Source organism: Branchiostoma floridae, chromosome 14 (genome assembly GCF_000003815.2).
Source record: "Branchiostoma floridae strain S238N-H82 chromosome 14, Bfl_VNyyK, whole genome shotgun sequence".
Taxonomy (NCBI): Eukaryota; Metazoa; Chordata; class Leptocardii; order Amphioxiformes; family Branchiostomatidae; genus Branchiostoma; species Branchiostoma floridae.
Window position 1 is genome coordinate 12,283,518 of NC_049992.1, and position 14,244 is coordinate 12,297,761.

At 40.2% G+C, this 14,244-nt stretch overlaps 1 protein-coding gene across 2 annotated transcripts in view; it reads right to left on the reverse strand.

Annotated features, from left to right (window-relative positions):
- Positions 1 to 1,333: 1,333 nt before the first annotated feature.
- LOC118430302 (phosphoinositide 3-kinase regulatory subunit 4-like) overlaps positions 1,334 to 14,244 on the reverse strand; it is a gene marked incomplete in the record, with an annotated part of 28,708 nt that continues 15,797 nt past the window's right edge. For both annotated transcript variants that reach the window (XM_035841048.1, XM_035841047.1), the window contains 19 exon segments: positions 1,334 to 2,502; positions 2,932 to 3,101; positions 4,624 to 4,781; positions 5,305 to 5,430; positions 5,583 to 5,687; positions 6,201 to 6,298; positions 6,964 to 7,179; positions 8,132 to 8,321; positions 8,933 to 9,065; positions 9,323 to 9,478; positions 9,633 to 9,675; positions 10,116 to 10,315; positions 10,732 to 10,788; positions 11,548 to 11,730; positions 12,218 to 12,355; positions 12,882 to 13,016; positions 13,496 to 13,597; positions 13,873 to 13,919; positions 14,041 to 14,113. In XM_035841048.1, the coding sequence (XP_035696941.1) occupies positions 2,298 to 2,502; positions 2,932 to 3,101; positions 4,624 to 4,781; positions 5,305 to 5,430; positions 5,583 to 5,687; positions 6,201 to 6,298; positions 6,964 to 7,179; positions 8,132 to 8,321; positions 8,933 to 9,065; positions 9,323 to 9,478; positions 9,633 to 9,675; positions 10,116 to 10,315; positions 10,732 to 10,788; positions 11,548 to 11,730; positions 12,218 to 12,355; positions 12,882 to 13,016; positions 13,496 to 13,597; positions 13,873 to 13,919; positions 14,041 to 14,113 (2,535 nt within the window).

Consider the following 14,244-nt stretch of genomic DNA (forward strand, 5'->3'; position numbering starts at 1 on the left):
AACCTGTTTTAATTTTCTAATTAAACAGAAATGAAAGTGACGCGACAGGTCGTTTTGAATTCCACAACAACATCTTTATTCTGAGAAAAAAATGTACATCCAGAATAATGTGATGGAGAGGTCTTTTTGATATACTTAATCAGGCCGAAGTTTTTGTCGATAAGAGAACAATAACTGATGAGAAACAAGTCGATATGTCGAAGTGAGGCCAAAGTCAACTGTCAAGTAATGTCACAGTGTTGATGTGGTGTACAAAGTCCCATGGTTGGAGTTCTTGTCACACTTATATAATGTTCTTGTTGGCGCCACAATTTCTAACCACCCAACATAAGAAAGTCGCACAGCTGAAATTACATTTAGCCGACCACTATTTTGAAAAACGACACTAGGTGCTTCATTTCTATTGAAAATCGACAAGAATAATTTTCAGGCCTCAAGCTTACCTGCCTGGCACTGCACGCTTGTCACTTTTGTATCCGGAGTAATCCAACCGTTCATCCAAGCTCCTCACGAAACTTTGTCCGCTCATCATAGCCCACGTTGTTCCAGAGGCTTTGCTCCGCAATATTTGGAAAATATCAGCGAAAATATGGACAAAATGTACATTTCTTTAGACATTTTGAGAGCCGAAGTCAGGACCACATCCACGGACCACGCCACGGGAAGAATTCAGCACCTGGTGAACCTGTCGGTATCGTGGCGGGAAATTTGACTATCACGTGACGTGATTAGACAAGGCAAGGGCCAGTCGTGATTGGCTTAACTACTAAGGATGATCGAGTCAAATTACTTCAATACTTCATATTCTTGCGTAAATACATTTTATTTACTCTTTGTCCTTTTAGCCTATCCGATCAAAGCAAGGAACTCATGTAAGTCTGATCAAGCATAATTAAAACAACTTTTTCTTAGGATATCCATGCAAGTTACTTTAGCACATGACGTTCCTCAGCTCTGCATATCTGTGAGCAGGGGCTGAACAAATGTATTGATAGATAAAAGAGATTTCGTATTTCTGACATAACAAAGTTACGTAGAACTGAGTTTCCAGCCATATAGTATGGAAATTAGGCGATTTGCAGTTTCTAATAATATTCTTAGGTGAAGATATGGGGTCGTCAAACTTTTGTTCACTTTTTCCTTTCATTCGTTCATTAATGTTTACAATGATTCATTCACTGAACAATCACTTAGTTGAAGTCATTCTTCCATCAACTCATTTGTTCATCATGCATTTCATTCATTAAGCTAAGATGTTCATTTCTTTGTTCAATCATTTTTAATTATGTACTAGTTACTCAGTGAACCGACTATTAAACACAAACACCAGTGGTATAGTTTTACAGCTTTTATTTGTTCTCAGCAAAATAACATAACATGTATGTTTGGATGATGACTAAGAAATTGGTGCAAATTTATGATATACCGCTTTTCTTACTAATAGTAACTACATGTAATACAATACACATAATATTTGTATGGACTCAAGACAACATACTCTTATTGTACAAAGCAAGCAGTCTGAATATGACTATCATACAGAACTTGTTTTTATTTTTCATTATTTGACAATAGCTGATAGTATGCTTTGGCATCTGTGCCATACATAATAAAACTTTCAAGATTGGAGAAGGCCTTTCATTTTAATTCATCAAATCAATGAAAACAATAGATACACAATCATGTACATACGAATATGATACTGTCTGTCTTCAGCCATAACATTTGAAGCATCATGATTTTGACTGGATCAACCATCCTCGAGTTACAAATTACATGTACAGGACTACTTGATCAGTACTCAGACAACATTATATACTATTTTTGATGTGTTCAAAACAATGCAGATTATACTTTTTTTACACATGCAAAATGGCTTCAGGTATAGGACTGGACTTCACAAGAATTTTATAGCGTGAATACACATGTACATGATATATCTTAGGGGACCAACTGCTTTCTTTGCAACATCTCTACTTACAAGTAGGAGTGCTCTATAATCTCCTGGTAGGATGGTCCTTAGTCTGGTATGTTGAAGATCTGGTGCCTCAAATGACATCAATACAACATGATTGCCCAAGTGCAGCCAATAGGCCTATAGCACATGTACCTACATGTGTAAGTACTGTAGATTTTGAAGCTTTTGGGCTAGTTTTATTTCTTGATGACCTTGCGACATCACAAATATTTGTTTACAATGCATGTAAAGAAATATTTTTACCGTAAAGGTAAAACACTGCAATAACCTAGTTTTTCGAGAAATAAAACCATCGTTATAGGAGTTTACAGTTGCTGTACTACTTCCAGACCTTGATGACCCCATCCCTGGAGCAGGACAGGATGAGGGACTGTGCCACCTGGCACACAGCGATGTCCGTCACCGTGTCCTGGTGCCCGGCCGGGGGCGTGTCCGGACCTCTCCTGGGGACGTCCTCGTTGGTCCCTCCCCTCGGCTTACTGCTGGCCTCCTGAACCACCTCCGTACCGTCTATCATTCGGGCTCTGTCATAAAAAAGACATGAAAAACACTTAATCAGATACGTGAACGAATGTCCCAACAGTACACACTGGAGGAGTCTTTCAGAATGTATTCCTTAACTTAAAAATGGCACAGGCTAAACGTTAATGTTTTGTTCCAGCTCATTTTAAGCTCTAAAATACAAGTTATTAGAACATCGTCTGAAGCACTAGTATCTAGGACCTTACATGTATTCGAGGCTTGATCACAGATTATACTTCATTTATGGTTTTCATGATATATGTGATACATGATATCTAGCCAGTATTCTTGTAACATGCCGAATTGTAAAAAAAATTGCTCCTTCTGCAAACTCAAAATTTTGGGGCTATGGTAAAATGAGCCCAGTACATGTTTGATATCTTGTAGAAACAAACTGTGCAGATGTACACTAAAATCACAGAGAGACTCACACATAAGATGTTGACATGACTGGATCATTGGCAGCAGCTGCCACAATGTAGGACTTGTCAGGGTAAACCAAGTCCCACATCCGTATCCTCTGATCCGACCCTGCTGTCAGCAGGAAGGGGTTGCCGTCGCCAGGGCTGCAGTACATGCCGAACACTGAATGGTTGGAGGCCTGAAAATCAAATCAAGGAAATACTTTACTTCTTTTGAGTGTTCATCACCTGCATGTTCATATAGGCTGGGTTAAACACACGTTTCTCAAGTTGACTCGGATTATACACCGCCAGACTGTGTAAATAGAAATTTAAAGGGTTAACTAAAAGTCCCCTTTTCCTGGAATTGTCTTGAGTAACCATGCTCTAGTGAATGCACTTAGCACAGTGTTTTATGCAATATATGGGCGCAAAACTACAGTGTATATGCCATAAGTTATTGGTATCTGTTGAAAATTTTGGGTGCCTTGCTGTGCAATTATGATCCAAAGCAAGGAAATACTGCAAGTATCACACCACCAGTGTAGCTGGGCATTCCAAGTCACTTTGTAGCCTCCTTCGTAAATGGAAACTCCTAGGTCAACTCTGGCTTAGTGGACTCCAAGTCGACTCAAAAACGTGTGTGTAAACCCAGGCATACATGTAGCCTTCACAAGTGCCCTTAGCAAATAAGTTTCTCCAAAAGTGCCAAAGAGAAACATTTGCTGTCTACTCACAGATTGCACAAACACAAAAGTTACACATAGCCGAATTTGGCTCCCGACTCTCTCCCGACTATGGTTTAGGAGTGATTCGGGACATAGTCGGCTGTAGTCGGCTGGCGTTTGGCTGAGTCGGATGGCATTCGGCTAAGTCGGCTGGTGTTCGGCTGCTCCATCCGAATGTTTTGAAATGTTCAAAACATTCGGCTCTGAACGGCAACTCTGGAATGGGTCGGTTGGTGGTCGGCTGGTGTTTGGCACGGTCGGCTAGTGTTTGGTTGGTGTTCGGGAGTAAGTCAGCAGTCAAATCAAATCTTAACCACGCCATAAACATTGCTGATTTACTCCCAGATTGTTTCCAACTTACCAATGATTCACCCCAAGACCTTAGACAAATCTCTGCTAACTCATTCCCAAGCAAAAAGACTATTGCCAGAACGTAGACGAATCACTCCCGAACTTCACACGACCGACATCCAGCCAAAAGCAAAAAGACCCATAAATGCCGCACTGGAGCTATATGTGATCTAAATTTGATCTCTTGGTGATAATAGAACAAAGGTGACAAATAGAACAAAGGACATTCTTGATTAAAAACAAAAATCAGCACTCTTTTGAAAATCGCTGATTATGTCTATTTCAAGTCGGAAAAGGGTCGGCAATCGGTTGGGGATCAGTCAGGAGTGATTCGGCAGTCTGCGGCTAGAGGTCGGGATGGTTGGTAATAGGTTAGTTAGCATTCGGGACACAGTTGGGAGTAAGTCATTTACTGGTCGGGAGATGGTTGGAACATGTTCGGCGCTAAAAGATAGGCGTGGTCAGACTGCTCCCGAACACCAGCCGACCTGAGTCGGCTAAGGGTCGGCTGGTGTTCGGGAGCTAAATTCGGCTATGTGTAACCTAGGCATAAAGAAAGGGATTAATTTGGATTAGGAGGGAAGGTTCACTAATGCTACTGTGATGCGACAGGAAATGGCATGTATCTACCAGCTCTACCCACCTGTGATGTAGATAGAGGTGGAGCACTGCTGGCCCACAGTGTCATCTGTCTGGCTCCAGTCTCCATGTCCCACATGGACACCTCATTATTACCCTGCACGGCAGAGATCACCCACGACTGCTGGGTCGGGTGCATGCACAGCTTTCTCACACGGGCACCTGTCATGGTAAATTACCATCATCATCTGTATCATCATCATCACCAATCACTAATGAGCATCCAAGGCAGACTTTTAGATAAAAAGACTATCATCATAATTGGACTTTGTACAACACATGCACGACTACTAGTATCCCAAGGATGTCCTACGTTTGCAACAAACTTGACCAGCCCTTACTGTCAATGAGACCTAGGAAAAAACAACTGTTTGAACACTTCAATTCTGGGTTGATAACGCTGGTACACTCCTGTACATTTATACAGTCTCTCTATCTTGTTTAGCATCCGATGTTCCTCGTCTTGTGAGGGTTGGACATAGCGAGATGTCGTTCAGGTCTGATTGCTGACCTCAAGGAGATCAGACAAAAAAAACACCTTGACTTATAAGGATTTGAAGCGGGGGTCTCATAGCCAGATACCCTTCCTGAAGCTAACTCCGTATGTTACAACCTCCGGTACGTACAGTACATCAGGAAAAGGGAAGTCTACCATCAGATAACCAGAGTTACATGACTAACTTACCTGTGGGATGATTGACAGTTGAGATGGGTAATTGGAACCTGAGGTCCCAGCACACATGGGTACCACTGCTGGTACCGACACCCAGCCAGCACTGTTTGTGGTCCACAGCAAATGATGTGATCAGACCTGTGCAGAAAAAAACAACAAAAAAACATGTGAGACTAGACAAGCACAAACTGATGGACTTTGTTAAACAGCATTTTCAACAAGTCTTCCCAGCACTAAACTGTGAAATAGCATAACCATTCTGCAGAGTACGTTAAAGTACAAAGACTCACCATATTTGGGGTCGTTCTTGAGCTTCCAGGCCTCGCCAGGAGCTCGGAGATCCCACCCCACCAGGTTCCCGTGGACAGTAGCGTACACCAGGATTGACTGGGAACCTGTAATGAAAACAACAAATTGTCTTTTGCTTGTTTTGATTCCGAAATCTGTAAGCTTGGAAACCAAGTTAACTAATAAATGTTTTAATTTAGAATATATAATTTGTGAGTTAAACTAACAGAATTTTATACACTTCCTGCAATTCAACACCTTTTTGAAATGGCACAACTTACATTTAATTTTGACACTGTTCACATTGGTCAATGGATTATCTGTATTCTAAATTGCATCATTACTATAGCAGTTTTTACATTTCTTTGCTTAAGAAACCATGCATAGTTGGGAAAAGGGCTTTTTTGTACTAATTTTTTACACTGCAGCCCTCATGACAAATTCCGACCCCAAAAGAGAACCTTTCTTTTATATATTCATCATTTGGTTGGACCAAGCCAAGGATTCATTTCTCCTCTTACTACATTAAATCTATATCAAACTTCATGAAAGTGGCTGTAGCCAGTCCTGTCACACTTTAATTTTAAAGAATAGACAAAAAAACTGCAACTGCCTAGTACCTGTGTCAAAGTGGTTCATGTCCACCACACACCCCTCTTCCTGTAGGTCCAGTTCCCTCGAATGTAAGATGGAAATTCTGGGGGTCCCTGGTTCAACTCTGGAACATTCAACAAGTTGTGTAGATTGATAACTGGACACTTTTTGTGGTTTACGTGATTTGAACATACAGAATGTGTTGTAACTTCTTATTTGCTGTACAGTATCAGTTTGTCATGGAGCCATGATCGAAGTCCGTCATGTTTGGGATAGCATTCTGTAGACTACAGCAGCCACATGTTGCTGCTCTTCTAAGCGTGTAGCCCTGCCTATGGAACTAGAAGCCGTGAGTTTAATTCCGGCTGTGTCACTCTCCAACATTCTTCACTCTCTAGTTTGAATGAAGGTGAGAGACATCACAAAACATATTTGGAATGGTAGCTGAGGGGGGATCTTGAGAAGATATCTTAAGGATCTTGAGAAGATATATATAAGGATCTTGGAGCCCAGGAACGAAACTAAAGCCAATATAGCATTGGATTGAGATGTCTGGGGAAATGCTATTATCAATAATTTTCCATATGCCAGTACAAACTGTACCTCTATAAAAATTTGTGGGTTCTGGAACCCAAAATGACCATGGGTTTACTCAGGGTTCTGAACCCTAGAGAACTTGAGCCTTCAGGGTCCAGTCTCCAGAACCTGTCTGGACCCACTGTTAAAATGGGTCCCAAGGAACGTTAACTACATGTACATATTGTACGTCCAGGTAACTCCATGGTTTACCTGATGACCTGTATGGATCCGTTGTCAGAAGCTGAGGCCACGGAGTGGGATGATTGGCAGAAGGTGAGACACTTGATCTGACCGCCCTGTCTGGTGTACGTCACCCTGGAGCGGTTGGTCACACCCTTCCCCTCCATCCGCTGGCAGTCCCAGATCTTCACCGTGCCATCGTTGGAGCATGTGCTGAAGAACTGGTGATCATGGCTGACTGAGATCCTGCATAAAATGGACAATATAATGCACAAAATAAAAGTAATGACTTTCTTTTTTATTTATTTATTTATTGATCTTTAGGGTAGTCCCTTCAGTTAACGTGGTAACTGATTTCCAAGGGAGCCCTTTATTTCAACCTTTATTTATTAATGAAAGCTCAAATCGGCCTGCAGGCCGCTTTTCATTGAGGTCATGGGGGAAGAGGCAAGGGTCAGACAAAGTATATATCACACTTTGTGAGAATTACTTCAGATAATAATTACGTTAATAGTTTTGTAACACCGTTTGAATACTTTTGACAATTCCAACTGTTAACAGTACCCATGCAAAGGAAATGGCTACAGTTGATGGTTACGCTCAACATAAAAATCATGACTTTGTGAGAATTAATACAGATAAAGATTATGTTAACAGTTTTGTAATGACATTTTAATTCTTTTGTATGCATTGTTCATTGTAATGACAGTTAAACCTGTTAACAGTACCTGTGCAAAGGAAAAGGCCACAGTGGACAGGTATGCACTTCAGACAGAATTCTTAATGGTTGGGTCAATACGAAACGTTATCTAAAGGGACCACAAAGTGGGCACAATGGCCAGGAGGTTCTTATGAAGAGGTGGTCACTTGTACAGGTTGGGTTGGCCTAATGACTAGCATTCACCCTCTGAGGGACTATGAACATTGTATCCTAATAAGGCTGGAAGAATAGAAGAATACAAAAGAAGGAATAACAGGCTTTAAATTTTTTCCCTGAGCTCCCACTCAGCCCATGTTAATTTTCTTGCTAAATCTGTCATTTGAAGCTTAGTAAGACACCTTTTCATCAGTTATGAAGTTCAGATTTTAGGGGTGGATGGAGTGAATTCTTTTTCCGTCCCAACAATCAAATTTCTGTCCTAAATTTCTGACGGAAGGACGGGTCCTTGAGACAGCCCCGAGGAATAACCGAACGTACCTGTTAACCGAGGCCTTGTGTTCGTGCAGATGTGCGACCAGCTGCCCCTTAGGTCTCCACCCCAGGGGTGGGGACTTGGTCTCCCACACAGACGTCTCCATCAGAGTCTTTTTGGCCATGTCTGCAGCAAACTGTTCCCTCTTGTGCTGGACTAACCTTCGCAGTTCCATCTTACATGTGGCATGGCGAACTGTAAGGAGAAACAGTACAAGCTTGCTTAAACTCAAAGACACAAACTCTAAGCACCTCAAACTTAAATAAAATTACAATGAGAATGGTCATGTGGTGAAACAGCAGGGCCATAACCCAGAGGTCCTGGGATCAAATCTGTTGACATGTTGCCGGCCCTGTGCCCTTGTGAATTGCGCTCAAAATGACTTTCCTCACTTTACTCAGGTTCAAATGAGTACCAACTTTGGTTAGAGCCATCCCTTGGATGTTAAATGGAGGTCTTACATTTGAAGAATGCCACACCTTAAGCATGTAAAAGAGCCCATCACACTTATCAAAAAGAGTAGGGGTCCTGTGAGTGGATAATATAAATCTGTCTGAATATGCAGCTTGTACTCTTAAGTACAAACCTTGTGTGTTATGCCTTAAAGGTGTGTTACTAGGTTTGCACTTTGGACAGACATTCAAATAATGCCATCAAATTGTGCTTGAAAATGGCATTAGATTACAAGCATGTACATCCTATCTAAGGAAAGGAAATGCCTTTTAAGCATACTTTTTTGTTACTTTTACACAAAAAGTTTTCTAATTCCTTATAAAAAGAAGACTGTGACAGTCAGAATGGCATACCCTGTACATTGGTGCTTCTAGTTTCAGGAACTCTCTCTGTTGTTGGTGGTTGTTTTTTGGGAGATCCTCCGGCATCAGAACTGGCTTGGAGCTGGCTCATACTGATGGGGGCATTCACTGAGATTGTCTTGGTCTAAAAAACAAAGTTTGGTATAATCATATGGTCATAAACCAGTAGTAAAAGCTATCATGTTTTCTTATCTGTCTCAGCAATTGCAACAGAATTTTACCGTAGAATTATCTTTTGTCCAATATGTTGTCTACCTTGAACAATACGTTGTCTACATGGCAGTGCATCGGCACGAACCCTGACATATGACTATGATGAGGACTATTCATACAGTATTTCAGATGACAAAATTTCGCAAATGAACGATGATTCCAACTGACCTGGTGCGTTGGCTGTGCCGCTCCCTGGGAAGCTGCTATTGGCTGGTTCAAACTCTGACTCAGCGGGTCCGGCTGGAAGGCAGGTTTAACTGTCTGTGCTGGGAGAGACTTGGGCTCACTGGACGAGGAACCAAACATGCTCTGCCACTCTTCATTCTGTCAAGATAATAAAAGGTGACATCAAGGCAAGACAATGAGGTGTGATGTCACTGAACAGTAATACTATACATTTTTTATGTATTCTGTATTATGAAATGATAACAGTTGATATACATGTAAGTTTAAGAAGAAACAACATTTAGCATCTTACCATAGGAGATAGTTCAGGTCCTGGTCTCTTTTTACTTGAACCCCTGAAAAAGTGTTTGCATGTCTGAGGTTTGATTCAAACAAATGCAACAAACTTTATCAAAACAGTTGTGTAGACAAAATACAATACATTACATAATCTCCACGATTATGCTTAAGGTGTTTTTAGGATTTTAGCCGACTCACATAATGTAATTTCTAATCTTAGGCAAATCCTGACAATTCATCACAATTGGCAGTTCAACCAATGACAGGATGGTAAGTAGCAGTTGGACCAAAGAGAGACTGGCTACACATTAAATATACATTTTTATTGTTGTGATCTGTACTGAACTCAGTGGGTATGTATGTACAATAAAGGTCTTCATTCATTCATTTTTATGTTTCATTTTGCAAATGTATGTTTTGACAAACAAGGGTGGGCTATGGAATCGCTCTATGCCATCCTACTGAATGCTTAGCACATATATTAAGAGTTTCCCACCTTGCTTGCCTGTTGTTTGTGCTGTCCGATCTTGTTTCCATAATCTTGACGAGATCGGCATGGCGGCGGGTCACAGGTTTAGCCAGAGTTCCCAGGTTCAGCTTCCCTGCCTGGTTCATTTCATCGTCATCGTTGCTGGTGACGTTCTCTGATGAGTTGGCTCTGGACTTGTGAAGCTTTAACATGAAGTCCTTCATAGACTGTGAAAGAAATGAATGGGGGAGTAGTTGATCATGACGGGTTGAGTGACGGGTTGAAAAATGGTTCAGGAGTTGAATGAGTGAGTCAGAGTGATTATTGTATTTACAATTGTTGAGCACCTATACAGGCAAGCCCACAATAGATCATACTACTCCAAAATATCTTCATCATCAAAACATGTGTTGTAAGTTGAAGACTAAGTGTAACATATGAACATTTATCTGTAGCACATCTTTTTTTTCTAAGATGGCTTAGATACCGTTAACAACATTCAAAAGAAACTTATCTACACTTAAGTTGTGTGAACTAGGACTACATTTAGGATTCTAAGAAATACACACAATAAAAAAAGGGAAAATTGACTGTATGGTACATGACTTTTGTATGCTTTGATTTTTTCAAAACTGTGACTTACCAAGAGTTTGTCTTCGTGTATTTCTGTCATCCCTTGTGAGTTCAGCTTTCTCAGGAGCTGAAATTGTAAAAGAGTAGTGATAAAAAAAGTCAGGCTCATCATAAGCTATTAGAAGACACTCACAGAACAACAAAATATTAGAAACATTATTTTCCATGTAAGACAGGTAGATGTTGTTGGAAATGATGTGGCCTTAAACTTACTTTACTTGTACATGAAGTTGTATGACACATTTAACTCTAACTTAGACTCTTGTAACAGTGGGGTTCAAGCGCCACCAAACTGACCATGCCATGGGGTCTGAAACCTTTTGGCATAGCAGTTAGCGTGTTGGGTTTCTGAGCTGGCGGCCTGAGTTTGGCGCAGGATCAAAACCCCGGGAGCCAGGAGACTGTTCCTACTTGATTCTTACACTTATAAAGTTCACAATAATTTCAGTTATCTTGCTTCTGAATGTTCTGCTGAGGGAGAAGTGCAGTTTCTGAATGATCTACCAGAGGGAGCAGTGCAGTTTCTGTATGTTCAGCCAGAGGGAGCAGTGCAGATTCTGTATGTTCTGCCAGAGGGAGCAGTGCAGTTTCCATATGTTCTGCCAGAGGGAGCAGTGCAGTTTCCATATGTTCTGCCAGAGGGAGCAGTGCAGTTTCTGTATGTTCAGACAGAGGGAGCAGTGCAGTTTCTGAATGTTCTACCAGAGGGAGCAGTGCAGTTTCTGTATGTTCTGCCAGAGGGAGCAGTGCAGTTTCTGAATGTTCTGCCAGAGGGAGTAGTGCAGTTTCTGTAGTGGGTGAAGTCTTTCAACACTGGGACACGTACCTGTACCAAGTTTGCGTCCTCGGGAGGGTTGTAGACAGGTCTCTCCCCCTTCCTGGTGCTCAGGTTCCGCAGCAGCTGCCTGTCTTGTAGTATGTCGAACAGCGGTTCAATAAGCTGGGACCGTAGACTGTAGTCATACACCGGTCGTGGGACAGGGTCTTTCAAAACACTCAGTAGGACAACCTGTGTAGAGAAACATCAGTTGCAAAGTCAGTGCTGCTTGATATACTTTTTATTTCATTTCAACCATATTGTACATAATGGTATATTAACATTTTCCTTGCTAGCTCATGCTGTATCTAAACAAATTGAGTACCAAAAGTATGCTTAGCAGGGAGAAAGTTAAAACAAAGTTCAGTACAACAAACAAATGCTGGTGAGTGTACAAACCATATACAATCTTGATAAGAATTTCCAATAAAAATAACTGGTAAATGAACTGTTATGAAGTATACGTGAATTCAAGGATAGCTTAATAATCAAAGAATCATATTTGTTCCGGAAAACCTGAGTGATACTCATAAGATACATAGTGTTTCTAATATTGCTTCCCCAAGAATACATGTTTTCCAAAATGATCCAAAACAATGTGGATTTGTCAAGGAGGTGAGTTTCATTTAGTATTCCCTGTTTTCTTACATCTATCATTATCTTTTAAAGTTAGACTTACTTCCTTGTCCACCTGTACGATAGGCATCCTGATGTAGGGTTCAAGTTTAGGGATGAGGTTACAGTGGACATCAGCCACGTTCAGAGTCCGCGCCATGGCTGAGATGAACCCCACCGCTCCATGGCGGATCCACGCATTCTACAATAATGTCAAAGGTCAAGGTCAAAGGACATCTTCTGGCACCAGATTTTCCTTCCATACATTGATGTATGTTACTTTGTTGAGACTCATTCAAATGCAAGTTATAAACTAGAAGAACCAGCAACTAGTTGACAGATGAAGTAAAGATTTTAGCCAGCTTGTGATGACAGCGTAACATGAATTATCTTCTTTTTGTGAATGCTAGTGCAAGTCTTTCTTATATGTACATAATGTGAAATGTCATTTATTATGTAATATGGGTATAGAAACTGTGTTTGGTAAAGTGAAAGCCATTCAGTACCATGGAAAGGTAAATTCTGCCTGTTATTGCAAGAATCGTTCAGCACCAAGGACAGGTAAACACATGGAATGGGATCTCATAACATCTCAAGCCAAATCTAGATGAATGAAAGTTATTCACTAAAAAGGGCATACTGTGTAAATGCTATCCAAAATCAATGTTGAAAATAAATAGATATTATATACTGAATATTGTATTGAATAAAGAAGATTAAGTACTTACAGGATGACAGAGGAAGGGAACTACATCAGAGGCAAAGTCATAGACCATGGGTTTCTGTAGCAGTCCCAGCTCACACAGACAGGTCAGGGCATTCAGGGTCTTACAGATCACAAACTCTTCTGTGTCACTTAGGCCCTGAATATAACGTACACAGTACTCGTGTGTCAGGTGGTTACAGGGAAAGTTCTTGATTAGTAACACAGACAAATTTGGTTCAGAAAACACAGAAAAAAAGGAATAGGGGTAAGTAACATTTTACAGATCATGTTTGTATGAATGAATGATAAATACAATACAAATGATTTTATGTATGCTGGAGGACCTTAGCAAAAGAATGAAAATTCAAATGGTTTCACACCCAAACTTCATAACATCAAGAAAAAAGTCTTAATTAGCAGTATCTTTTGTCTCTTTTTTTTTTGGAGGGGGGAGATGCTTCTCTTCATATAGTTTATACCAGTAGTTCCATCCACTATCACAACAATTATCTGTTTTATACTATAACAGCACAACAGAATTTTTTTTGTTTTGTTTTACTTTAGTACAGTAACTGCCTATTATTGTAGTTGGTACATAATGCAAATATAATGCAAGTTAATTCCCAAATTACAAACCTGTTGCAGTAGAGGTTTCAGAATGCTGGAACTCTGCCATCCCACGTAGGTAGCCACGCCCACAATGCAGTCAAAGAACGCTCCTCTCAGGTGCCAATCATTCTGTAATATACATTTCAGGCAATTACACATCAGTTATGACATCATAATCATTAATCAAAAATTAGTCAGATCTACCAGAGTAATAAATGAAGATATTAAACCTGAAACATCAAGGAATGGTACAGAAAGTAGAATGGATTTTAAACCATTTACTAAGTCTTAGTCATCTAAAGTATTGAATATTGTGATACGAATGTTGACAGCAAAAAAACACAAGCTATACCCTAAGAAAGTAAAATAAAATTTGATAAAGGGTTGTCTTAAAAAGTACTTACCTTATCATTCAGGAATGTGATCATATGTGACAGCAGCACATCATTGGCTGAAAAGGGAAAGTCGAAGAAAAATTGCTCTACAGTAAAAGTGAAAATTTTGACAATACAATACTTTGTATTTTCTATACAGCATAACATACTGTACTGACAGAAGTTGAGTGTTTTTACCTTTTTGTCTCCCAAAGAACACACACAATCTGGTGATACCATTTTCCAAAAGAGTTTGCTTCACAGCATTTTCCTGTAAATACAAAAACAAAGCTTTGCAATTCTTGCACTACATTCAAGTTTGTGAAAAAAAAACACTCCTACATATTAGATACATGGCCTTTGTATAATAGTCATTTAGAATTAGACATAAACAAAATAAAA